At 42.2% G+C, this 27,793-nt stretch overlaps 1 protein-coding gene across 4 annotated transcripts; it reads right to left on the bottom strand.

The window, feature by feature from the left end:
- Window positions 1–6,363: 6,363 nt before the first annotated feature.
- Window positions 6,364–24,828, bottom strand: CYP2U1 (cytochrome P450 family 2 subfamily U member 1). Of its 4 annotated transcripts, XM_087866385.1 has the most exons (6): window positions 24,128–24,828; window positions 12,827–13,462; window positions 10,909–11,070; window positions 9,331–9,498; window positions 8,649–8,671; window positions 8,283–8,364 (listed from the first exon to the last, which is right to left on the bottom strand). In XM_087866385.1, exons 1-5 carry the CDS (start codon window positions 24,615–24,617, stop codon window positions 8,649–8,651), a joined length of 1,479 nt encoding a protein of 492 aa, XP_087722511.1. In that variant the 5' UTR covers window positions 24,618–24,828; the 3' UTR covers window positions 8,283–8,364. The 4 variants fall into 4 exon arrangements, with proteins under 4 accessions (XP_045655157.1, XP_087722510.1, XP_045655156.1 ...); XM_045799201.2 differs by lacking the exons at window positions 8,283–8,364; window positions 8,649–8,671 and adding an exon at window positions 6,364–8,139; XM_087866384.1 differs by lacking the exons at window positions 8,283–8,364; window positions 8,649–8,671 and adding an exon at window positions 6,364–8,122.
- Window positions 24,829–27,793: the final 2,965 nt, after the last annotated feature.

The following is a 27,793-nucleotide window of genomic DNA, read 5'->3' as shown; positions in this document are numbered from 1 at the left end:
ATCTTGTACCCACTCTGCCCTAGTTCTAGAAACAGTCATTTTGTGATGAGCTCCAGTTCCTTTTAATGGGAATGATATTGGAGACCGAGGTCTGAGCACAACTACACTTTAAAGAGATTAGTCTGGAGGCTGTCTGGAGGGGTATATTCGTTCTCTATTGCTATGTGACAAATTATCTTAAAACTTAGTGTCTAGGGGCACCTGGGTGACTCAGTCATTAGCGTCTGCCTTCGGCTCAGGGCATGATCCTGGAGTCCTGGGATCGAGCCCCACATCAGGCTCCTCCGCTGGGAGCCTGCTTCTTCCTCTCCCACTCCCCCTGCTTGTGTTCCCATTCTCGCTGGCTGTCTCTATCTCTGTCAAATAAATAAATAAAATCTTAAAAAAAAAAAAGTTACCCAGAGAAGGTAATTGCAGAATCGGGGCTCCAACCCAGGTGCTATCTTCCAGTTTGGTCCTCTTTCCACCACCTAGAGTTAGTCCTGGATATGCCCACTGTAGATGAATAGCAGACAAGCAGGGAGGAGAAAGATGTCCAGAAACTTTGCAATTCCCAACTTGGGGGTGGGGGGAATATTAGGTTAATAGTTCATGGACGCAGCCAAGATGCTCAATGTCTCATCTTGCTATTAAGGATGGGATAAGAAAGCTGTGCAGAGTCCTGAGAGATCCTCTCTCCAAATGAGGAAACTGAGGCCCAAAGAGGGGCCTTGCGTCTGAAGTGTACCATGCCTCCCGTCCTGTCCTCACTTGCCCACTATGTCTGGTTTTCTACCCTGGTATGCTCACTGTCACTACCAGCTTGAGCTCTGGTCCCTTAGAAGTTTTTGTCTACAACTTACCTCTGCATATGTCATGGGATGATTTCCTGAAAGAGGCAAAGCCTTATTGTTTTCTACACAATTACATGTCTTATTAACAGAGCAGAAAGAACTTACCACTCACATGGCTAAATGGTATTAAGCTAATCTCAGGCCCCCAGAGAAATTATCTTTAATTTCCAATGTAACTCTTGCCTTTAAGATTTTTACTACAAAGATCTTTATTTCCCCACAATGGGGCAGCAAAGAGCTTTTTCAATACACAGTTAACACTGTTGAAAATCTGATAGTGGCCTTACTTTTAATTTTTAAAGAAACTTCCTTAAGCTCTTTTTTTTTTTCCTTAAGTGCGAAGGCAAGGAACTACAAGCATAGCTTTTCATTTAGACCAAATTCTTCTTAAAGTTTTTACCAGAGCTTGGCCTATACTAGCCATTGAAGATATTTCTTAAATAAGAGAATAGCTTAAAATAGATGAATACTTGGAAACAATACCATTTAGGGGCACCTGGGTGGCTGAGTTGGTTAAGCACCTGCCTTTGGCTCAGGTCATGATCCCAGGGTCCTGGGATCAAGCCCCGCGTTGGGCTCCTCACTCAGTGGGGAGTCTGCTTTTCCCCCTCCCTCTGCCCCTCCCCCTGCTAGTGCTCTCTCTCTCTCTCTTTCTCTTTCTCTGTCTCTCTCAAATAAATAAATAAAATCTTTAAAAAAAATACCATTTAACTTAGGTGCTTGAAATGATAGGAAATAGAAACCCTACCTTTGATGTTTTAGGTAAGCCCTTAAAATATGGCATCTTGCTCTCAATTTTCTTTGACCATCTGGTGGAATCAGACCAGGTGTCTGAGTGGGTTCTGGTTCTGGATCTAAGAGTCCTCAGGCTGGTCATTTCACTACTGATCCTTCCATCTTCTCATCTACTGGGAGACCAAATGAAATCATTTCTAAACCTCCTTTCAGCTCTGAAGTTCTGTCGTATAAAAACCCTAGCCTATCAACCTTTAGACTAAAGGAGTTTCAATTAAAAATGCTCAGTATGCTTTCAGAGCTACAAAAGCTTTCATTTTACAGATGAATATTAAAGTATCTTGAACCAAATAGGCTCAATGCTGTAAGAAAACACAATCATAGCTCAATTGATTACATGTGAGCAATTTGTAATCTGGTAGACATTATTCATTCATTTACTTTTAAAGGAAAAGATGTTCGTTACAGAAAGATTGAGAAACATAGAAGAGTTGAGAGCAAAACAAAACCGTAATTTTACTATCCAAAGTTCTGTCAGTGTATAATTTTAGAAGAAGGGATCATAGTGTATTTAGGTTTATGTCTTCCTTTTAAAATTATAATATTTTGAGCAATTTTGATGCTGTTAAAAGTTATTAAGAATAACATTTGTTAGATAAAACTCCATTATTCCACCCTTGCCCCTATTCTGATTATTCTTAACACAGTAGCCGGAGAGAATCCATTCAGTTCAAAGTCACATCTTGTCCCTTCTCTATTCACAACCCTCTATGGCTCCCATCTCGCTCAGACTGAGCCATCGTCTGTATCATCTGCCCTCCCTTCCAAGTTTATCATTTCCTCTCCTATTACCATTCTTTCTTGTTCACTCTGCTCTAGATGTTCTGTTCCTCAACATTTCAGACGAGATCGGGTTCGTTCAGGGTGGTATGGCCGTAGACTGTTCCTCCAACATCTCAGACACACCCCTGCATTGAGGCCGGTGGACTTAGTATTCTTTCTGCCTAGATGCCCCCAGGGTGCGCTCTTTGCTTCCCCTGGGTCTTCAATCAAATGTCAGCTTCCCAGTGAGGCTTTCTCTGTCCTCTGCACCTGAAAGTGCAGCATCCCCTGGCTTTTTGCATCCCTTCCGTGGTTTTATTTTGGTCTTTAACATTTATGACTAATAACTATACATACTATTAATCTTATTCACTGTCATTTTTTCCTCTTTTGGAGATTAAGCTCTTTCAGAGATCTTCATTTTGGTTGCTTCTATGCCCCAATATCTAGAACGGGTCTCATAATTATTTTATGTGTGAATGAGTAGGGCTATTACATTACCGATAGTGTTGAGCATTCGGATTGCTTGTCGTTTCTTTCCTTTTCTCTTTTGCTATCAAGTATATCACTGCAATGAATAATGAATAATTTATCCAAAACTATTTTTATCTCTCATTATTACCCATAGTTATATCTTAGAAGTAGAGGCGATTGAGCCAAATGGGGTGAATACTTACTTAAGAAAACTTCTGGGAGGAATGAGTTTTGATTTACAGAAGAGTTGTAAAGATAGTGCAGAGAGCTCATGACTCCCTTCACCCAGCTTCCCCTAATTTTGACATCTTACATAACCATAGTACACTTGGCAAAAATGACATTAACACTGAAGACAATGCTATTAACTAAACTCCAGACTCCACTGGGATTCTTGGGTTTATCCGTTAATGTAGTATTCTATTCCAGAATCCAACATAGGATACCACTCTGCATTTAGGAACAAATACTTTAAAAACCTTCATGCATATTCTTAAATTTTCTCCAGAAATGTAGCTTCAGTCTAAATTGCCAACAGCAGTGAATGAATGCTTCTCTTTTATCCATAACTGGTATTTTCCTTTTAAGATGTATCTTTAAAATTTGATGGATAAAAAATGGTATCTTACTGTTTTAATTACATTTTCAATGAATTTAAACATTCTTTCATACGTTGGCCTTTTGTATTTTCAAAATTTTGTATGTCTTTCACCAATTTGTATTTATTTTTTCTAGTAGGCTCCATGCCCAATGTGAGGCTTGAACTCCCAAGCCCGAGATCAAGAGTCTCCTGCTCTAGCCACCAACCCAGCCAGGAAGCCCCCCCCCCCCATTTTTAAAACTGGGTGTTTTACTCATTGAATTATAAGCACTCTATATATTAAGAATTTTAAATTTTTGTCAAGACTGATATAATTATTTTTCATGATTTGCCCACTGTCATTTTAGAACATGGGAGTTTTCTGTTTTTATGTCATCAAATCTATTGTGCTTTACATTTGTGATTGAATCTATTACTTTTTCATGCTTAGAAAAATAGCTCCCATTTCCATATTAAATGTTTCATAGATGGATACTTACATATATAGAATATACATACATACAATATTATTTCTATTTTTTAGAACTAACTCTTAGATTTAGGTATATGAAAAGAGAGAAAATGTGTTATTTTTTTTTCATTTTTATGTAATCGGCCTCCTTCGAGCTGTTCTCATTTTCTTTTAAAGATTTTATTTATTTGACAGAGACCGAGAGCACAAGCAGGGGGAGCGGCAGGCAGAGGGAGAAGTGCTCCCCTCTGAGCAAGTAGCTCCACGTGGGACTCGATCCCAGGACTCTGGGGTCGTGACCTGAGCTGAAGGCAGAAGCTTAACTGACTGAGCCACCCAGATACCTGAAAATGTGTTATTTTATTTTTTTAAATAATTAACAAATTGCCCTAGCACTTTCTAAAAATGATATTATTTTCTGTCCCTTCATGGCATGATGCCACTTTTATACTAGAGGGTATGGGTTTATTATCTCTATTGTGTTTCACTGATTTATCTGAATATTCTAATGTTAGTATAAAACTGTTCAGTGATTCATTATTTTATTTTTTTAAGATTTTATTTATTTATTTGAGAGAGAGACAGAGAGAGCATGAGCAGGGGGAAGGGCAGATGGAGAGGCAGAATCCCCGCTGATCATGGAGCCGCCTTTGGGGCTCAATCCCAGGACCCCAACATCATGACCTGGGCTGAAGTTAGCCACCCAGGCACCCCTAGAAATTCATTATTGTAAAAGATAGTATTGACCCAGAAATATAAAGCTCATATATATGGTCAAATAACTTTCGACAAGGGTACCAAGAGCATTCAGCAGGGAAAACATAGTCTCTTCAACAAATGGTGCTGGGGAAACTGTAGCAACATGCAGAAGAATGAAGTTAGACCTTACTTTACACCACATACAAAAACTGGCTCAAAATGGACCGAAGAGCTAAACAAAAAAGCTGAAACTGTAAAATTCTTAGAAGAAAACGGGAAAAGTTTTGTGACATTGGATTTGACAATGATTTCTTGACAGGACACCAAACGTACGGGCAACAAAAGAAAAAATAGACACATTGGACTTCATTAAAATTAAAAACTTGTGCATCAATGTTTTTAAACTGGCAGGAGGTGGAGCAGATTGTAGGAGCTGAGAGTTTAAATAAATAGAGTAAGAGTAACCATAAACAGTAAGGAGGGCTTGGAGGGACTGGGTGATGATGAGGTTGGGAGCGTCGTGTGGGCTGCTGGAACAAAAATACCAGACTGGCTGTCCTGTAAATAACAGAAGTGTATTTCTTACCGTTCTGGAGGCTGGGAGTCCAAGATCAGGGCAGATCGGGATCTGCTGAGAGCCTACTTCCCGGCTCACAGACGGCTGTCTTCACATTGCTCCTCCCATGGCGGCTCTCAGGAGCCTCTTTCAAAGCAACACTAATCCCGGGCACCTGGGTGGCTCTGATGGTCAAGCGTCTGCCTTCGGCTCCGGTCATGATCTCAGGGTCCTGGGGTTGAGTCCCACATTGGGCTGCCTGCTTAGCGGGGAGTCTGCTTCTCCCTCTCCCTCTGCTTGCCGCTCTGCCAGCTTGTCCCCTCTGTCTCTTTCTCAAATGAATTTAAAAAAAGAACACTAATCCGTTCACGAGGGCTCCACCATCATCATCTAGTCACTTCCTCAAGGTCCCACTCCAAACACCATCACATTGGGATTAGGTTTGAATATGAGAATTTAGGGGGGACACAAACATTTAATCTACAGCAGGGAGTTCTCCTGAGAGGCCACTTTAGATTGGAAGTGACCTCTGAGCTATGACGACAGGAGGAAGAGTGGGACATGGAAAAGCCAGCTCATTTGTAGGCAAAATTCACCGGTTGAGGTATTTACCAAAGCTCTTCTCCTAGAGCTGAGAGGTGTAAGAGAGACAGGTACTCAATACTTCGCCACAATGGTCTCTTGTAGGTTCATCCCTCCCTCAAATAAGGCTGGATTTGGGCGTGAGAAATCAGAAACCAGAGAAACTGCGAATTATCCTCCAGTTTAAAGCCATGCTTCTGTTACACTGTGACCATCTCTCTTTCTCTTTGGAGGTCGGCTCCCTCTTCCATTTCCTAACTTGACGTGTAGTTTAAAAATTTTTGTTTAGCAGTTAAAACAAGCAACAAAAAACCAGACGTGATAGTATTTCAGTTAAAACTAAAAGTTTAATAAAAGCACCAAAAATTATGCTAAAGATGAGGATTAAAAATTAGGTATTAGGAAGATATATAAAACTAAGTACTATTATTTTTACACTTCAAATAAATCATAAGGTACAAAATCATAAAACGCCAACATATACAAGGAAAGCATTAACAGTCCTTTCAGTGGCTTACCACACAGAGATGTTTTTAAGTGCTACAGTCTGAGGCATTACGTTTAAAAGTTTAATGACCATCTGATTTCAACAAAATCTCACAGAACAGGGTTTGTTTTTTTTTTTTTCAAGGAAGCGGCAACTGGTTAGGAATGTTGAGAATGTATGCATAAATTTAGGATAATAAACTTGCTAATGCCAAATTATTAGTGCACCTCAAAAGCGTATAAAATTCCAGATGAGGAACAAACTGCCCCGCTCAAGGTACAGCATAACCACACCTGCGTCATCACAAATCTAGACAACAGCCGCTCAATTCGCTCACAGTCCCTGGGCACTTAGTTTATTTGTTTTGTTTTTGTTGTTGCTGCTGCTGTTTCTTTAGTTGACAAAAATCCTCAAGGCACCTAGAGATTTGTCTGTACTTCACCCATCTGCACTGAAAACGCCGAGTAGACTCCCATGGGATCGGGCAGGACAGAGCAGCGTTCAGACCGAACTCTCCAGTCACAAGGACGGGCAGGTCTGAGATGACAGCGGGACCTTCGGACTAGGCACCTTCACTTCTCTGACGCTCAGCTCTACCAGCTGCAAAATGCATCTTACTCGAGTTTCTGTAAGAACTGTGTAGGCACACAAGGAAAGCACTGAGTTTGGGGCCAGCAGGAGGAGGCTCAGCCTGCAGGGGGAATCTTATTATCGTGGTCACTTCTCTCTCAGGAGCACTAGGGAGAATCCAGGAGTGGGCTGGGGAAAATACTGGCAGTTGGCAGGATTATTCCTCCTGGTACCGGTCTGCTCAGACACTTAGCATCCTGGCCGCACGGCAGCAAAAGGCCGAGAGCTCCCTCACCATTGTGATAACCAAAGATGCACTTACACATTTCCAAATACCCCCTGAAAGGGGTCAGCGCCTTTTTTGAGAACTGCTCTTCTGAAGGGACCGTCTTTATTAAGGACGGATGTACTTCTCTTCACAGGACTAAGAATGCCTCTCTGTCTGAGAAGTGCTAAGGTGAGACGTACGAAGCCAGTGGAAGAGAGAACAAGAAAGGGATGTCTGGCACAGCCTGAATCCTTCCCTGAGGAGTCCCGGTGTCAGCACTCCCAAGCTCACTACTCAGGGCTCAAGTCGAAAGAGCGACGTCTCTGCAAGCAACTCAGCAGAGCAACTCTGAGCCATGAAGCCACCTCTTCAGCCAGCCTCCCTGTTCCCGCAGCTGAAACAGAAGGCCGACATGTACATTCAAACAACAGCCTTTCCTCTCCATACCGGACAGGGGCGCTTGAGCCCACGTCTACAAAATGTAAAAAACTAAATCACAAAGGAAAAGGTAACAGTAACAAAACGAGCCTCCCCCCTCCCAAGACTGACGTAGGATCTGTGCAGAGAAAAGCTCTAACTCACGGCCGAAACCCACATCTTCTCTGGCAAAGCGCTCAAGTAGGAGCCCTACTTTCGTGTTGTCACAGGCCTTAAGCTGACGGGTCTTCCTTTGGCTTCCGAATTTGTCATCAGTACTTAACAGTGTGTTGGTGATGTCGGGAAAGACATGCGGCATTTGACCTTCCTTAGCGCTGAGAGAGGGAGAGAAGGCACGTTTTCTGAACCTCGTTTCACACACGGAATGACGGAGGCACTGAGTGATGAGGAGGAATGTTCGCTGCTGGAAGCCACGGGGGATAAAATCCAGATCTCCTGCTTCCCGACCCAGCACTCGGGTCCCCATCCCCTAAGTCACAGACGGGCATTAGTAAAGTGACAGACATGTTCTGCTGAGGAACCTTCCAAGAGGCAAGGTCTACCCATGTCTGGTCCTCCTCTCATCTGAGCCTAACCCGGGCGCTGCGTCGCTGGGTCGGTTCTCAGCTGCAGAAGGAAGGAATCTGTCAAGGAGGAAATGTATTTATGTTGTCTTCTCAGGCTTGATCTTTATCTCTTTGAAACGATGATATTAAATGGGTGCGGGGCTAAAGTTAGGCCGTATCTGCCAGTCAGGAGGGGCTTCTCGGAACCCCTCGGCAGAGCAAACGTGAAACTCTGCATTAGGCTCACGAACAGCAGAAATAATTCCATCTTTGCCAGCTGTTCGCCCATACATACCCGCTTCCCTAAAAATGAGATCAGAAGAAAAGGTTGGGATTATCATACCACGGCTCTTCCGATCTCAAGAAGAGCAAGTTTATCTGAAATACCTCCACTAAGTGTTTTAAATGCAGATACAGAGAGCTTTAAAATAAAATGGCCACATATACCTCAGGGCTTCCCAAAGTATATGCTGATCAGAATTTTTATGTACGAAGTTCACATTTTAATTCCTGCTCACAAAAACCTACCCTCATTCTAGACTGGAACTAGAGACCGACACAGGCTTCTCTGTCTCCTCCGTACCTACCTATCTCTTTCCTTTGCTCTTACCTGGAAGATTAAAGAGAGAACGAGTCAGATGAGATCTCTGGAGCATTCCTTTTTTACAGAAAGAATCCTACATGTGCTCATGCAGGTGTCTAAAAGAGGGCCTGGTGAGATTCGAGAACCCAGCCTCTCAGCGACCAGCCCAGCAGAAGGTCACAAGATGCTCTTAACGCCAACCATTTCCTGGGACTCAAATAATCACTTGGGCATCTCAGAAAGGGAGAATTCTAGTCATATTTAAGGATTTAAAACCAATTGCTTTCATTTTGTTTTTAAAATCTGAAATGAATATAGTGGGGCTGCATTAACCGGATTATTTACCTCTTCTCTTACATTTGCTTGCTAAGAAAGAAATATCTCTAAAGATTTTATTTATTTATTTTAGAGAGAGAGAGAGAGAGCATGAGTTGGGCGGGAGGGGCAGAGGGAGAGGAAGAGAGAGAATCTTAAGCAGACCCCACGCTGAGCTCAGAGCCCAAGGCAGGGCTCGATCTCACAACCCTGAGATCATGATCTGAGCTGAAATCAAGAGTCAGATGTTTAACTGACTGAGCTGTCCAGGCTCCCCAAGAAAAAAATATTTTTAAAACAGTATCATGATAAAAGATTCTTCTAGTTCTACCTCTTTAATTACACCATAAAGAAATAAAAGTTTAACTGACCTATCCCAAAAGGAATAAATGTTTCTTTTTTAATAAGTTGTCCTTGATCATCCAGAAATCGATTAGGGTAGAAATCATCTGGTTTCTCCCAAATGGCTGGGTCTCTGTGTACTGACCACAAGTTGGGTAATACCACTGTGCCTTTAGGAATGGTATATCCTTGGAGCACTAAAACAGACAAACAAACAAACCCAGTGTCATTCAACACGTTCTTACTAGTAGTTCTCCCTAAACATCACTATCTGAAAAAAAATCTAGTTACATACCTAGCTACTTAATTTGTGGAGACTAAACATTGAGGAGCTGGAAGGTAGGGGCAGACCTTATCAACTGGCATCCTCTCCACAGCTCCCAGGACCTAGCCCGAGATAAGGCACAGGAGCTGCTTTAACCGATATTGAATGAATGAATTAAATCAAACCAGAAAAACATTACAATTAAGAGAAACCACTGAAACAGAAATCATAGGACATTCTGGGTAAACTTTCCAGAGAATTACAAATTTTATATTTTAAAAAAATCATAAGAAAATATATTTACAATATGGTAGTGTAAAAAATTTGCACATAAGAGGACCCACATGTTGTTCAAGAGTTGGCTGTACTTTATGGTAGTAAATGGTAGATTAAATTATATCTACGTATATATTTTATGCATTCATGATATACCTTTTTCTTAATTTCTTCGATATTTCTAGACTCCACAGTTCATCTGTGAGTTTTTTTAAATTATCACAAATCTCCAAAAAATTTTCCATTATTTTAATTGAAAAAAGGCTGCATATAAGTGGACCCAGAGTTCACACCTGTGTTGTCCAAGGGTCAACGGCACAGGGAAGTCAACACTGGCTCTTAGCAGCTGCCAAGTTCATACGCACTTTAAAAAGTGCCCAAAAGATACTGCACACATAGTGCATCTAATTTGGACCAAAGAAAACATGAAGTGATCCAATGTCATTTATAAGTTATTGCTTCCTACAACTGTCTTATAACTCTATTTAAGCCTGTTACATCAGGTGCTGTCTACAGAGGAGGTAAGTTCCTTCTTATGAGGGATTCTACATGGAGTCTGGGTGCTTATGTGTCAAAGACATGACAAAATGGACCCATTTCAGTGTGGGTGAGAAGTTGCCACAGGTGCCCTTAGACTCAGAAGGGCTCTCCTAGTTAATATCGGTGTTTCGGTTGTACGACTGTAAAAGGTGAAGTAGGATAATTCCCGGTTAAAATCCTTAATACCGTATTTCCGCGAGCTCTTCTGACCCTCCAAGAAGACGGAGAGGTGCCTTTGTTAATTCTGGCGTCTTTCCTGCCAGCACAGCGGTCTTAAACGGCGGCAGAATTTGCTTGACCGCACAAGTGCGCATGCTCGGAAGCCTAGCGCGCTATTTATAAAACGAGCCGGGCGGGACTGCCAGGACCTGAATAACGGACAACCGAAACGTTCCCTGGACATTTGATTATCCACGACGCCATGTGAAACCCTCAGAGTGGTCGGCTCACCGTCCCTTCACCTCCTTTGGATCCAGGGGCTGGGCTCCCCTCAAGGGCACTCAAAGGAGAAAGATCCTGGACTTGCCTGTTTTCTCCGAGGTCATGTGAGGAATGGCAAGTGGCACCACCACCGTCAGCCTCTGCACCTCCATGATGGTGGCTTCTGTGTAGGGCATCCGGGCCTTGTCAGTGAGGGAAGGGACTCTGTCAGCACCAATGACCCTTTCAATTTCTTCCTGAACCTTTTCTATTAAAAAAAAAAAAAAAAAAAAAAAAAAGGAAAGAATAGCAAAGAGTCAACCAGAAGATAAGCCGGGAGAATTGCGACTGCCGTCCTATGCATACTTGCCATCACAGCATACCCACAACTGCTAAGCTGACGGTTCAGACCGACCCAGCCTCGGAGAAGTGAAGCATTGGTCTCATATTCCAAGTAGAGGCAGCTGGTCCCAGGGACCTGGTACCATCTTGTGACTTTGAAATAGCAGAACAGATAGATGGGTAAAGGAGAAAGCATTCTGGATTCGGGAGTCCTCTCAGTCATTCTCTCATATGAACAGTGGACTGACCCTCTCAGCTTTTATGTGACAACGTGAGGTAGCCCAGCATGGCCCCCAATGATCCCTGCCTCTCGGTGTTCACATCCCTGTACAGTCCCCTCCCACCCTGTACCATGCTGGTCTGTGTGACCAACAGAATAAAGGAGAAGTGATGGCGTGTCCCTTCTGAGCTTAGGCTATAATAGACACTGTGGCTCCTGTCTCGGTACTCGCTCTCTCTTGGGTCAATCATTTTTGGGGAAGACAGCTGCCAAGTCAGGCGGCCTTATGGAAAAGTCCAACTGGTAAGGCCTACAGCCAACAGTCAAGTGGACAAGCCATCTTAGAAGTGGATCCTTCAGTTCCCGTCAGGTCTGCAGATGGCTGCAGCTCCAGCCAACAGCTTGACAACTTCATGAGAAATCCTAAGCCAGACCAACCGGGCGAAGCTGCCCTGGGATCCCTATGTGAGATAGTAAATAGTGGTTGCTTTAAGCTGCTAAATTTGGGGATAATTTGTTACTCATCAATAGTTAACTAATGCAGTAAGCATAATCTCATTTATAATAGAAAATGGCCCCTCAGGGACACCCACACCTCGAACCCCTGGAACCTATGAATATGTTATTTTATGTGGCAAAAAAAAGACCTTGCAGGTATTTTGATTAAGAGTCTTGAGGTGGGGAGATGATTCTGGATTTTCTGGGTGTGCACTAATTACATGGGTTTTCAAACTAAAGAACTTCTCCCAGTTTAGTGTCAGAGGGAAATGTGAGTAAAAGAAAATGGTCAGAACAGCTGCAACATCCTTGGCTTTGAAGATAGAGGAAGGGGGCCCAGAGTCAAGGAAGCTGGAAATGGATCCTCCTCTTGAGCCTCCAGAAAGGAATGCCGCCCTGCCAACATTTTGATTTTAGCCCAGGGAGACACGGACCTTTAAGATAACAACAAATCTGTGTTGATTTAAGTCACTAAGTTTGTGGTGATTTGTTGCAGGAGGAATTGAAAAGTAATACACCATCCTCCTTTGTGGTCTTCTACTGTGAACTGCCAGACACTCACTACCTATCGGTATTGATGTGGTGGAAGGAGCTCTGTGATCTCGGGAAAGTCACATAACTTCTCTGGGTCTCTGGTCTCCATTTTCAAAGCAAGAGGACTGGGTTCAGATAATCACGGTAACTCCCGTTAGCTTCAAATTGTCTTTCTTTTCTAAAAGCCTTCCTCTAGCACACATTTCACACAGATTCAGGGCAAGCAAATAGGACATCAGTCCCACTGTCTAGAAGCTTGGGAGTTTCGCTGTTAACACCTTCCCAGTTCCCTATGGGATTCAAGTATTTCCACTTTGTTTTTGGGCCTGAAGACACTGCTTAGTGTTAGGAGCCACAGGATCGCCCAAGTTGCTGGTACTGGTTTAAATAATCTGGCTTTGCTTGGATAAAGGAAACATTGGTTAATTACCTTGTATGTCGGGGTTCAGTGACATATACAGAAGGCACCAAAGCAAGGAGTTAGTTGTGGTATCAGTCCCAGCAATGAAGAGATCACCAATGATATAAAATAAGTAATCTTCATTAAAGCTACTATTGCTGTTATTTTTGCTCTCCTCCTCCACATGGAGAAGGTACATGTCTATGAAGTCTTGAGGGTTTTCTACGTCCAGACACTCTCGATGGTCCTTGATGATTTTTTTAAGGAAAGTGGTAATATCCTTTTCGATTTGTCTTAATTCCTTAAATGGTCCAAAAGGAAGATAATAAAGCCAGGAGCATATGTTAACCAGGAGGAGCTGGGTGTTCAGACAGATTTCCAACGCTCGTGACATAAGATTGAGCATTTTCTTAAACTCACTATTGGTGTAATCAAAGCGCTGGCCGAAGCACAGGGAGCAGATGATGTTAGAGACGGCATTGTTGACAATGGGGAAAGGGTCGAAGGGGTCTTCTCCATGCTTCTGCATTTCCTCTTTCACATATTTAAACTCCTCAATAATCTTGGGCTCCAAGCTCAGCTTTCCCAAGCCAAAATGACGGAGAGTTGAATGAGAGAACTTCCTCTGTTGTCTCCAGACTGGACCATAATGTGCAAATACAATCCCTGGAAAAGGACAGTGAGAAAAGAAGGTGAGAGAGAGCAATGCCTGATCCTACTGAGCAGGACCTACGATGAGGTGTGTTCTGTGTTTGTCAAACCCCTTGTGCAAAATTCAGCTACAGGTAGAGATCACCAGCCAAGAAGAGTGATGAGCAAGGTTGAATTATCAAGATAGTATATGTTACTAATAACAAAAATCATATCTGATAAAGCTTATTATGATAGGTAGGAACTCCTGGTGAATGAAAAGCAATGAATTTCAATTTCTAGAGTCAGTGTAAATTTCCAAATCTTAGGCTTTGTAAGAATAAATCCAGGCTTAAAAAATGCTTCAGGCTGGATATCCCCATATTCTCAGCATTCTGAATAGGAGGAGGGCAGGGACATTATCAGACTGTGCTGACCATTAAGATCCCAGCTTCTGGCATTATTCTGGGGATACGGGAGAAGCTTGTTAAATATTAACTGAATAAATCAACAGCCCAGTTGGATTATAACTCTGGCTACTAGTTTGGAACCGAATAACTGGCAGGTACTCTAAAATGTCTGATGCTGGCAACAGCCCTAATTTAAAACCATCTCCACAGCTCTACCTTATTTGACCCTCACTTATGTTATACATCTCCCACCACCAAAACCCAATAGAGCTGTTCCCCGATGTACCAAATTGTTTTCAAACAGTCCTTGCTTCCCATCACCTATTTCACCCCCTTATTTTCCATGGTGCCCTTCATTGTTCCAGCCAGTTCTCCTTCCCCATTTTTAATTGACTTCATTTCTGCCACTTTTGAGGACATGCTTTACATAGCTAACTAGTATTTCTGAACGCGACTGTGTGCCTGGCACTGAGATGGGGTACATACAGACCCTCTCTGTGGTTAATCTTTAATACCTCCATAAAATGCCCTTCGAAATAGACATCCATGTGGTCAAAAGAACCAGACAAGCTATCAGTTTAGCTTTTCTCCTTGGGCTCTGCCACATATCTGCTCAAATCCACAGCGGGTGCCTTTCCAGATCTTCTGTTCAGGTGTTTGGTGACTTCTGTGTGGCATTATTTAGGAATTTTCTTAGACTCTCCTGTGTTGAACCCATTTCCTGGATTCTATTTCTTCCTCCTTATTTCCTTCCCTGATTTTGCTACAGCAAAAGTGCATGGGAGGCAAATTTCTAAAGATTTTTTAGAAAATATATTTATTCTACCTTTTCTACTTCCTCAGAGTTTTGAAGACATTGCTAAGAGTGGATTGATGAGTCATAAAATATGCACATCTCCAATGCACAGAAGACTTGCCAAGTTACGCTATGAAGCACTTAAAGCACATTGCTTTAATTACTGTTACTTTTTAAGATATAAATAAACTTCATAGTAAGTCTTAACATCTAATAGGGAAGTCCCCCCTCCTTGTTCTCTTTCAAAAAATTTTTATTATTATTCTTGGCTCCTCACTCTTTTATAAAACTTTAAAGTCGGCTTGTCAAATTCTATTTAAAAAAAACTTTTGGGATTTTCACTGGAATTGCATTTAATTTATAGATTTGAAAATTGCCTTCTTTCTGAGAATTGAACCTGCTTGCAATGCAAGAATAAATCCAGTTTTGGTTATAGTGCTTTTACGGTCTTAATGTTGGATTTGGTTTCCTAATATATTTTTTAAAGATTTATTTATTTATTTTAGAGAGAGAGAGCACAAGTGGTAAGAGCAGAGGTAGAGGGAGAGAGAATCCAAGCAGACTCCGAGCTGAGCGTGGAACCTGACGCAGGGCTCCATCGCACAACCTTGAGATCACAACCTGAGCTAAAACCAAGAGTCAGACACTTAACTGACTGTGCCACCCAGGCACCCCCCTAGTGTTTTTTAATTCATACTCACAAATGGAAATGGCCAATACATTTCCACTCTCATAATACACTTGTCTGAATATACTGACCTCCTAAAATGAGCCAGGGTATATTCTTTCTCTCTGGAAGAATTTGTCTAAAATTATAATGGTATGTTCCTTTTTTTCTCTTATGCTTTTATTTTTTTCCAGATATATACAGTTGGTCATCTAACTCACTAGTTTTCAGACCTTTATCCTAATAAATAACTTAAGATTCTATTTTTGCCTCTGAGTACCACATGAGTTATAGTCCACAAGTATTGTTTGCATGTATTTTCATTATAATCTTATTTAAAATTTTTTGTTATGATCTTTTTGCTACCTAAATTGTCTTATACTGATTTTTGACACGAATGAGGTTTGCTTTTTAGCCTAGTATGTGATCAATTTTAATAAAATTTCCAATAAAATTGAGAAGAAGTTTTGTTTAAATCAATTGTTGGATACAGGGTTCTTTATATGTCCAATAGGAAAAGCCTGGTAAATGTTGGAATCAAATCTTTTGTATCCTTAGCAAATTTTTATCTCCCTGCTCTCTCAATTACTCAAATACTTATGTTAAACTATTTTGGTATATGGTACATTTATCAACTACTCTTTGCAGTTCTGCAAGTTTTGCTACATTATACTGCGATATAGCTATTTATATCTACGTATCTTTGCTCTTAGGTACATATGTATTGTTAGGTACATGCAAGTTTAAAATTATTATATCTTCCTGGCTTAATAAAAAGCTTCCTTTTATCATCATTTAATTCATTACTTCTTAACAATGAAGTTTGACTTAAAGTATACATTGTCAAAAAGACATCAGCTTTTCTTTTTAAAGTATTGTCTCCATATAACATTTTCCTTTCTTTTATTTTGAATTTTAATGTACCCTTATGTATGTCTCTTTCTCAGAGGAGGGTATATCTCTTTCAAAATAACATAGATTTGGGACACCTGGTTGGCTCAGCCAGTTTCGGCTTGGTTTTGGCTCAGGTTGTGATCTCATGGGTCATTGAGATCAGCAGGGTCAGACTCCATGCTCAGTGGGAATCTGCCTGGGAATTCTCTCCTGCTCTTTCCCCTGTGCACATGCTCATGCGTGTTCTCTTTCTCTCTCAAATAAATAAATCTTATAAATTAATTAATATACATTTGGATTTTTAAAAAAATCCATTCTAGCAATATTTTAGCCAATTTATTCCATTTACATTTAATATAATTACTAACTTATTTCTATTATTTTGAACTTAGTCCTACTGTATCTATTCTTTTTTCCCTTTCCTTTCTCACCTTTTTTTGCATTAGAGAAACAGAGTGAATCCTCACCCTTAAATTTTTAACACATTTATTTAAAGTCTAGATTAACAATCAGCAAACTTCAGCCCATAGGTCAAATCCAGCTGTTGCCTCTTTTTATATGGCCAGTCAGCAAAGATTGTTTTAGTATTTTTAAATGGTTGGAAAAAATCAAAACAATATGTCATGATATACAAAAACCATGAAATTCAAATTTCAGGGTTTATAAATAAAGGTTACTAGAACACAGCCAGTTAATGAGCCACTGTAATTCATTTACATATAGTCTGTGACTGCTTTTGCACTAAAATGGCAGGGCTAGTTGCAGCAGGGATTGCAGCAGTAGGAGAGAACATTTTCTTTACCAGGGTCCAAGCCAAGAAAGACAAATTTCCTTCTTTTCTTTTGCTAGTGGCCAGGTTTGCTGGGTGTTCTCTGTCAAATTCAATCTTTCACTCCAAGTGAAGCTCTTCAAGAGTCCTCTCTTTACCTAGAGGCAACTTTTCATCTTGTATGATACAAGGTCGTATCTCTCTGCCCTCACTCACCCACTCCACATCCTTGTCCAAGAGGTCACTAAAACCCAAGACTGTCCAAAGCATCTACTTTGTTTTCTGAGGGAGTGGTTGTGGTGATAAGAAACTGGTCTAACTATATTTTATATGCATTTCAAACTCAGTGGCTCATCCCTGTCTCCTGTAATCACTGGTACCTCCAATTCCTGAGACTTTCTGGGGTTCCACAGGGTAAACTGTCTCACACTCCACTAGTACACCCCCTCCCCCTTGTAGACACTTGAGAGTGGTCATCCTCCACACCATGAAGTTATTTTCCAATCCTAGGTCTACTTTTTCTCTTCAAATGTTGTGGCACAGGATTGTAGATTCATTTCACCATGGACGGAGTGTGTGCTTCTGTTAAAAGTCCCTTTGGTTTGGTGTGTGATTATCAAGACAAAGAAGAAATGGAAACGTCTTCACCATTCCTGAAACGAGAACTCTCCCTTTATTCAATAAAGCCCCATAAACTATTTCCTAGACAACCACAGCTTAGCCACTCCTACTGCATTTAACCATGGCCATGTCTTGCAGCATTCAGCATTCAGACATAAGTGTTGTTGGGCCCCCTTCTTTTTCCTAACTTCAGGATTTGATACTAATTTTAACTGCCATCTAATTTAAGATATCACAAATGATATCTCTGCTTTGTCCTATTTCTCAAGAAACTTTTATTAGGTCCTCAGTCTGTATTATCTACTCACCATCTTTCAAACTATGCACTTGTATTTTAGACATATTTTATCTAGTAAAATGCCTCTTTCCTAACAGTTTTTTCAGTATTTATTTAGAGTCCCCTGTGTGCCAGTTACTAAGGGCATATAGATTAAAAAGACACAATCCCTCTTTTTAAGATGTTAGTCTTTTGAGGAACTAGATCAACCAACAATCCATATACACTGTTGTATGCTGGACTGTATTGAAGTTGCATGTTGTATCGAATGCTGTATGTTGGATTGGAGTGAAGTTGCAGACTTGGAATATATGCTATTGAATGTGGCGTTGTTGGGATGTGTTGTATTGAATGTGAGATGTTGGACTGTACTGAAGTTGTATCATAGGAGTGTATCAAGTCATCTTTGATCAGGGTCTATCCCTTGACCAGTCACTGTGGCCAGAGAAGGGAGTTCATATAAAGATAGGGCATCTCCTCTTCCAACCACAGTTAGTGGGTACAAACGGGTGGTGAGGACAAAGAGTTCCTCAAAGGGGAGTGCTTATCAGAGGAACAAGTGGTAGACAGTTGAAACAAAAATCCACTTCAAACCAAATGCAGGATAGGCTAAATTGACTGTGATACATTCTCACAAAGGAATGTTGTACAGCTCTTATGATCTTTGCAGGAGAATATTGAATAATAAGGAAACATACTCAGAAAATTTAAATGATAAAAACAATTTTAAAGAGTGTGAATATGATTTCATTTGACAGAAGCAAATACACTTTTTAAAAATACATGTACAATGTGATAAGCACTGGGTGTTACACACAAGTGATGAATTATCGAACACCACACGTGAAACTAATGATGTACTATATGTTGGCTAATTGAATCTACGTTTTTAACAAAGGGATAAAAATACATGTACAAATAGAAAAAATACTGGAAGGTTGCCACAGGCTGAATGTTTGTGTCCCCCTCCAAATTCATATGTTAAATCCTAATGCCCAACGTGATGGCATCTGAAGTGAGGTGTTTGGGAGGTGATTTAGGTCACAAAGGTGAAGGCCCCTCACAAATGAGATCAGTATCCTTATAAAAATCTCCCTTGCCCCCCTTCTACCATGTGAGGTTACACATGGCCATCAGGGAACTAGGAAGTGGGCCCCCCCAGACACCGAGTCCGCTGGGGCCTTGATCTTGCATTTCCCAGCCTCCAGAACCATAAGAAATAAACTCTGTCGTTTATAAGCCACCCAGGCTATGGTACTCTGTTAAAACAGGTCCAGTCGCCTGAGACAAAGGCAATGCATAAAAATGTCGGTCACGGCTATCTCAAAACGACAGGAATCACAGATGATTTTCAATTCTTTTTGGAAAGAATGGAAAGGAATTCTTTTCCTTTTCCATGTTTTAACGTTTTATAGTAATAAACATACGCTAAAGTAAAAATACTTAAATTACATTAAATCTGATGCAATTTACATTTACCACACATACGTTTTCTTCCTCCTGAAGCAGAGAAGGTGCTATCCATCCACTGATTATATTCGTCCTTTCTTTCTCTGGGGTCATAGAAGTGTTCCTCTTAGTGGGAATTCAGGCCTTCTTGATATGAGTACACAAGAATTTCAAATACCTATTTTACTGACCTTACTACAAAATATGGTTATCCTGCTTTCCTCATTCATTTTTAAATTCCCCAGATGAACTTTCATTTTCTACCTTCATTTCCTAATTTCATTCTGCATCATGTTCCCCTTTCAAGTAGGGAACACTGACTGGTCTATACCCTGCTTTTAAACTTCTTCCAAATTTCCTTTTACTTTCCATTTTTATGGCTCTACAGCTTGCTTTCACTTTTGCTCGAAGCCTCTAGCAATCTTTTAAAATTAGAAAGCATCTAATTTCTATCAACAAGGAAACAGATAAATCAACAAACAAAAACTGGAAGTAGATACGTTAGAGGCGCCTGGGTGGCTCAGTCCGCTGAACATCCAACTCCTGATTTCAGCTGAGGTCATGACCTCAGGGTTGTGAGATCGAGCGCCCGCACGGGGCTCCATGCTGCTCGTGGAGCCTGTTTAAGATTCTTCCCCTCTCCCCCCTACCCCCGATCTCATGTGCACTCTCTCAAACAAATAACATATGTAAGTTTTTAAAAAACATACCAAATGAAGCTATGTATTGTTTATGAATCGGAAGCAAATGTGAATGGTAGATAAATGAATTTACATTCTTCTCTGAACTTCATATTTGAAATATTTTATAATAAAAATGTGATGTGCACAAACCGTTTAGAAGAAATAGACCACACTTAGAGTAAAGCACTCTTTTGGTAGCCTTGGCTCTGACTTTGTAACTTTGTTTTCTATTCCTGCTCGGGAAAAGAACCAGATAGATTCATGAGTCGGATGACATGGCTAATGTGAAATATCTTAATGGTCTATCTAGTTTACTACAGCTTTTTGGGAATTAAAAAAAAACATCAACTTGTCTAAGCATGATGCTTTGCAAAATTCAAATATAATGAACAAAATAAACAACCTCCCACATTCTAGAACTTTTTGGCAATGTGTTGTCAACTATTTCAAGCCTGCCTGTGCACACCACTGCTTACGAAACATTCACTTCTCTGCTAGTCTCGCCAACTTAGGCAGCAACATTCTCCAAAAATATCTTGCAATAAATAATGTTATTGACCTCTAATTCCTGAGACCATTTCTCTTTCTCCTGTACTCTACACATGTCTTTCCTAGGCAACTTCACAGTTTACAATTCTGCCATTGGGAACAGTAGCCAGAGGCAGCCGGGGCACTCCCCAAATCCTGCTGAGCTCAGCAGCTCAGCTTTTAGCCCCCTGGCTTTTCTTCTTCAGGCTGGTAACTGCAGGCTACCCATTTCTCAATCTATAAAGTCTGCTCAGAATTTGTCTGGTCCTTCACCCTTTGAGGGACATCTTGAAATAAACTCACATTCTCCCCTTTTATTCTTCACCCTAGAAAAAGTTCCATTACAAAAATTCCTCAGTTATCTACATTTTCCTATCCAGATGATCTGTTCTCTACTCTAAGTTAACCCCACAGCATTTCCTTTGTGGCCTACGGTTCTTCCTTCACCTTCTCTTGTCAATCACCTTCGCCAGCCACAGTATTTTTCTCAATTCACAGCACATGACCCAACACACATCCATTAGGCCGTCTGAGCAGTATCACCTAAAAAATCCTAATGGTCTCTTGGGGGAATGGATGTTTTGCGATGCTGAAACACCAAGTTACCCCAGGTACCCAGTCCTTTCCTACATAAAGGATCTAATAATAAGTTGTGACCCAACTAATACTTAGAAACTGTTTATTACAGATTTTTGAGCAAACCATAAACCCACCAAGAAGGACCACAAAGAAGAAAATCTAACTCATACCTTTAAAAAAAAAAATCCAGAGGAAACGATAGACATGCAAAAAAAAAATTACAATGTAATGTAGTAAGTACATCAACAGACGCTTGTATGCACAAATTCACTCATGTCTTGATTACCCACTTGTACCGATAAGTGGCGAAACAGTGGTTCACAAGATGAACCAAATCTCTGCCCTCACAGAGTTTATATTCCATTGATAGGTGGAGCTGGTCGTAACCTAAGTATTTTCAAGGCGTTTAATGAGTGAAATATGAATGAGATAAAATACGTTGTGATACTGGGCAGTGTCTAAAATAGGACTGAAAGGTGACAATTGGCCTGAGAGAGGATAAGGAGTCAGTCAAGTGAAAAGTTATTCCATGTCCAAGGACAACAAACCAAGCAGACCGAAACAGTCACAAGCTTGGCAGGAATCTGCTTAATTTTTCTAGAGCAAGTTGAAATGAACAAGTAAAGGCAGGATGAAAAGAGCTAAAGTCAGAAAGGCAGGCAGGGGCCAGGTCCTTCGGAGCGCAGTAGGTGAAGGACACAGAGGCAGCTGGTTTCAGCTGGGGAGCAACATAGTTTGATTCACGGTTTTTTAAAAGAGATCCCTTGGCTGCTGTCTGCAAAAAAACTAGAGGGGAGGAAGCAGGCTAGTTAAGAGTATTCAACTATCAGATGAAAAATGATGGTACTGATTGAGGGTGTTGACAATGGAGATGGAAAGAAGTGGATGGATGCAGAACTGTATCTGCAGGAGGAAGGGAGGAGATGTGCTGACTGACCGGCAGGGGTGGGTGGGGAGCAGAGTTTAAAATGAAACAGTGGTATCATGGAGAAAGGGTAGCTCACCTCTCCCTGGTGGTGTAGAGAGTCTGTCAGGGAACACATTCTCAAAGAGGTGACAGACAAGCAGGTGTGAAAAAATGGAAAATAACAACTGTGGGTGAAGATGTGGACAGATTGGAACCTTATTCACTGCCACCAGAGAATGTAAAATGGCGCAGCCACCATGGAAAACAGTAAGACAGTTACTCAAAAAATTAAATATAGAATTGCCACATGATCAAGCAATTCTATTTCTGGGTTTCTACCCAAAAGAATTGAAAGGAGGGACTCACATGGATGTGTGCCAAGTTCCTAGCAGCATTTTTCACAATACCTAAAAGGCAGAAGTCCCCAAGTTCCATCAGCGGACAAAAGGATAAACAAAATGTGTTATAGACATTTAATTAAATAGTATTCAGAGTTAACAAGGGAGGCAATTCTCACACAAGCTACAACGTGGAAGAACCTTAGAACATGATGCTAAGTGAAATATGTCAGTCACAAAAGGACAAACATGGGACGATACCACTTATATCAAGTACCTAGTATAGTCGCATTTGTAGAGGCAGAAAATAGAACACTGGTTGCCAGGGACTAGAGAGAGGATGGAAGGGGTTTTGTTTGTTTTTGTTTAATTTTAAATAATCCCTATCCCCAACGTGGGGCTTGAACTCATGACCCCAAGATCAAGAGTTGAATGCTCGACCAACTGAGCCACCATGTGCCCCAAGGAGGGAGCTTTTTTAATGTTTGTTTAATGGTTATGACGTTTCAGTTTTCCAAGATAAGAAGTGTTCTGCCGAAAGTCGTAATGGTTTCACAACAATGTGAATGACTTAATGTCACTGAACTTAAAAATGGTTAAGATGGCAAATCTTATGATGTGTATCTCACTACGATTTTTTTTTTTATAAAAAGGGAGAGAAAAGCAAAGCAAAGCAAACAGGAGTTCTCTAGCCAGCCATGAGATGGGAAGAAAACTCTAGGTAGAAGCAGCAGTGATGTGTGAAGGCATGGAAATGGTGCATTATGGATGGTGACATTTGTTTTTCAGTGGGACATTAAAACATTTTGATCATCATTACTACTCATTTAAAATCCCGATCCAAACTCTGGCTTAATCAGATTCTAAAAAGCCTGGATCTCTTTATGCCACATTCCACATTCTCCTAGACATCAGTCTAGTGGTGAAGACCCACATCCAGTTACAAAATTATGCAGCCCCAGTTTTGTTAAGTGCAGTAAAGGAAAAGCAATTGTGCATAGAAATTGGTTCCAAAAGGGAGCCTAAATTGGAGAGGAAGTGAGAAAAAGCTTCTGGAGGGAAAGACATTTAGATTTAACACCTGATTGATGAAAGGCAATTAAATTAACATCTGACTCAGTCAGTAAAACAAAGGGTAAGCCTGATAAACAAAGGGGGGCGTGGAGTTAAGGAAAGGGTAAATGTGATCTTTTATTGCAGATGATAATGTTTCCCAACCTTCAAAACTGCCCAACTTGGATTTCCAGAAGCTGAAATCAGAGGCTACAAACCCAGTAAATGAGGTTTGCTAATAGGCTCCTAAAGTGTTTTCTGGACCTTATATCTTATGGAAAATATATTTTTAAACTCTCACTCAGAACTCAGAAGGTGTAAAGAATATCCCTGCCTCCTTCTAACATGGCCAAAGTTTCCCCTGGGGATACAGCCTTGAGAATGAGGCCTTATTCTGGGAAGGACAGAATATCCCTGGAAAGGTAGAGTCTGGCTTTCGCACATTGCTTCCCACCCCCACCCCTGTCCCCATTACCCTTCCTCAACTTTCTGGTGGGTTTCCTACTTCTGATCTTGGACTATGAAGGAGTGACCCATCCAGCAGCTGGAGGCGATCTTAAAGGCACCGTTAAAGGGACGCGTCGCCGCCGCCCTCCCCTTTCGGGGCTGGATGCAGGTGGCTAGGTGCGCGGGCTGGAAAGGGCGCAGGAACCGCAGCCCCGCGCACCGGGAGCCCCGGGCGCCGCATCGCGCGTCCACGCGGCCCGCGACCCCCAAGGCTCCGGCTCACCCTTCTCCTTGGTTACGAGGGAAACGAGCGGCACCCGCGGGCGGTCGCTAAAGATCTCGGCCTGCTGCACCAGCGCCTCGCGCACGCTGTGGAAGTCGCTGAGGACCACCACCAGGTAGTGGCCGATGAAGAAGCTGAAGACGTTGCCGTACACGCGAGCCAGGTCGGCCAGGAGCAACTGCGGGCCCAGGGCCGAGGGCTCCATTCCCGCGGCCCTCGCCCGGCGGTGCAGCCAGCTCTTCCGTCGGAGGAACGGAGGCAGCAGCACGAAGCCGAAGTTGCCCACCACGGGCCAGGGCGTGGGGCCGGGGGGGATGCCCCGCGCCCGGTGCCGCCACAGCCAGCCCCAGCCGAGCAGCGCCGCGAGGCTGAGCAGCAACAGCGCGCCGCCGGTGGGGTCCAGCCGCAGCAGCTCTGGAGGCGTGTGCAGCAGGCGCAGAGGCCAGGGCGAGCCCTCGGCGGGGGGCTGCGGCAACCCGGGCGCGGCCATGGCCTGGGCGCCCGCGTCCGCAGCCTCGGCCTCCTCCCGCGGACCCCTGGAGACCGCGAGCTGACAGCGGCGCCAGCTGACAGCGGCGCCGGCTCCCCGGACGCAGGCTGCTCACTGCGCCGCAAGGAGGGGGGCGGGGAGAAGAGCGGCGGAGGGCGCCCCGGATTGGCTGCGCCCACCGCATTCTGCCCGCGCCTCCAATCGGCTACGCCCGAGCAGAAACGGGGACGCGCTCGCACCGCGGTAGAAGCGGTCCTCTGGTAGGCGCGGCGCGCGAGCTGAAAGTTTGACCCCGAAGTCCTGTTGCGCCTCTCCTCCGGGTTGGGCAAGGCGGTTGCTGCCCCTGACACAAAGATGCTTGCATTCTGATTGGCTGTCGATTTCCTCGTGTTACCCGTGTGTCATTTCAGGGTATAAACCGTGCGTGATGAACAGGCCGCTGACAGGACTCAGCCTCAACACCAGCACCTCTACCCTAAGGGTCCCCGCCCTCACCTCGGTAGCAAAGACAAGGGGTTGCTGCTTTATCTAAACCGGGGTTCAGAGGAAGAAGGCACAGTTTCCTCCGCTCGGAGACAGGAGGACGATGGGAAAGCAAAGTGCAGAATTTGCAGGTGCAGGAGGCTGAAGCTGCGGGAAGGATGGGCGGGGGCGGGGGCGGGGGGTGAGGCGGGAGTAAAGCTCTCAGAGAGAGCTAGCCTCTGGCAGGAAAACTTTATTCGGAGAGTGAAAGCTCAGCGTTTATTTCAGCATGTAGCCTGGGTAAAGCACCAAGGCGAATCCAGGAATAGATAAAGAAGAATGGACTTGGTAGATTAAAGTAGCTAATAATATAAAAAGAAAATTAACCGGGTGAAGAGGGATGACAATATTATTATTGGTATGAGACCAAACCTGAAATGCTGAGACTGAGATATTAAGTATGAATTGTACAAGACGTTTAAGACAAAGCCCTTTAATCTTCCGTGATAATGGCTCCTGGGAGCTTTCCTGTCCATCGTCTATAGGCTAAATCCTCTGATTTCTCTTTAATGTGGACACATAGAATTGTCGATGTCAGATGACTTTTTATCTACCGAAAGGTCAGTTTCTTACGAATCAGTTTAATTGATCATAGCAAACAATCTGTTCTTTTTCCAATTTCGGATCCTTTTACTTCTCCCCCCCCCCATACACACACACTAAAAGTTTGAACACCACACTGTACTTATAAAAGTGTGACCAAAGTGTAGTGAGTCCTTTCCATACATTCTATGATCCATTCTAATTTTTCTATAGGCAAGTGATGCCAGCAGGATATGTTAAATTTCAAGTCCACTCTGTTCTGAGACTATTTTTGCCATGCTCTCCATACGTTATTTTAAACTAAACGACAACAACGAAAACCCTACACCTCATATGCTCTATAATTATTGTTAGCTTTCTGATTTTTTTGAACTTAGAGAATTTCTAAAAATTTAACTACTTGTTTGTAGATATGATCTTCAACATGTCCTGATTCTCTTCATATTCTTGCTCTCTAAAATAGTAGCTACTGACATCTTCCCATACAACCAACTTAAGTTCAAAAATAATTTTAAAATAGTAGAAATGTGACTAATTTAACAACGCTAACAAACACCCTCTTGGACAGGAAATAATTGCATTTATAGCATTTTCCTGAATATTCTCTAATTTTGTTGGGTTAACAGCTCTATGATGCAGATAGGAAGTGTTATGGACTGAATCATGTTTTCTGAAAATTCGTATGTTGGAGTCCTAACCTCAGCCCCTCAGAATGCGACTGTATTTGAGATAGGGGATTTTAAGAGGTAATGAGGGTAAAATGAAGATAAAATGAGCAGACCCTAAACCAATATGGTTGGTGTCATTTGTAAAGAGGAGATTAGGACACAAACACTGGAGGAAGACCACGTGAAAACATGGGGAGAAGATGGCTGTCTGAAGTCCAAGAGAGAGGCCTCGGAAGAGACCAACCCTGCTGACACCTTGATCTTGGACTTCCAGCTCCCCAAACTGTGAGACAATAGGTTTCTGCTGTTTATTTATTTTTTATTTATTTATTTATTTATTTAAGATTTTATTTATTTATGTGACAGAGAGACAGCCAGCGAGAGAGGGAACACAAGCAGGGGGAGTGGGAGAGGAAGAAGCAGGCTCGCAGTGGAGGAGCCTGATGTGGGGCTCGATCCCAGAACGCTGGGATCATGCCCTGAGCCGAAGGCAGACGCTTAACAACTGAGCCACCCAGGCGCCCCTGCTGTTTAAATACCCATGTGTTACGGCAGCCCTCACAAACTAATACAGGAAGCTAATTGTTCATAACACCATGGAGAAACCTATTTTAAATTTTTAAAAAGATTTTATTGCTAAGTAATCTCTACACCCAACATGAGGCTCAAACTTACAGCCCCAAGTTCAAGAGCTGCATGCTTTACCAACTGAGTCAGCCAGGTGCCCCTGGATAAACTATTTTAAACATCAAACTACATAGATCATCCAGGGAGGGTTAAATTTCCCCAAAATATATTCAAGGCTTTCTTGCCAGAGAAAGGAATACTTTCTGCTCCACTCTTCTTATTTTAAATATGTGAATAAAATATAATCAGTAGCAGTTAAGAGAATACTAAAAGGTCTTTGGGGTAGGGAGCGAGGGGAAGGAAGACAAGGAGAGCATTGAGGGGAAAAAATCATTTTTTATTGAATCCCCAAGGATAATTTTACACCAGTCGCTTTCCCACTGAAATCCTTCTTGATTTACAAGAGTTTTGGTCAGAAGTGTTGGTAACAGTATATCTAAAATATCTAAGCACTTACTATTTTGTTTCCAAGAGTGGCATTAAATTACTCTACTTGTGAAACTACAATTGTCCAGCTGGTTTGTAATTCCCCGGGCAGTAAATGCCACACGCTGCACCCATTCAGTCAGCGAGCATGAACAGAGAGGGCTTATGGTTTAAGAAGAGTTTGCAAAATGCTAATGAAAAGAGAGAGTAGAAATGCTATTTATACAATTTAGTTGCCCTATTCCACAAGGCACTTAAAAAGTAACCGCTTCATTTCCTTTAAGTTTCTATGATTTACTTCATATATACTCACGTGAGTGTGTTCGATGTGTAGTGTTAACGGACTTCTCTCTGTACTTTCGGAGCATCTACGTGCCGTACATTAAATTG

The sequence above is a fragment of the Ursus americanus genome, chromosome 13 (genome assembly GCF_024610735.1).
Source record: "Ursus americanus isolate L20-20 chromosome 13, mUrsAme1.1.p, whole genome shotgun sequence".
Lineage (NCBI taxonomy): Eukaryota > Metazoa > Chordata > Mammalia > Carnivora > Ursidae > Ursus > Ursus americanus.
Note: the sequence above shows the minus strand (reverse complement) of the source record. Positions and strands in the feature narration are given on the sequence as shown.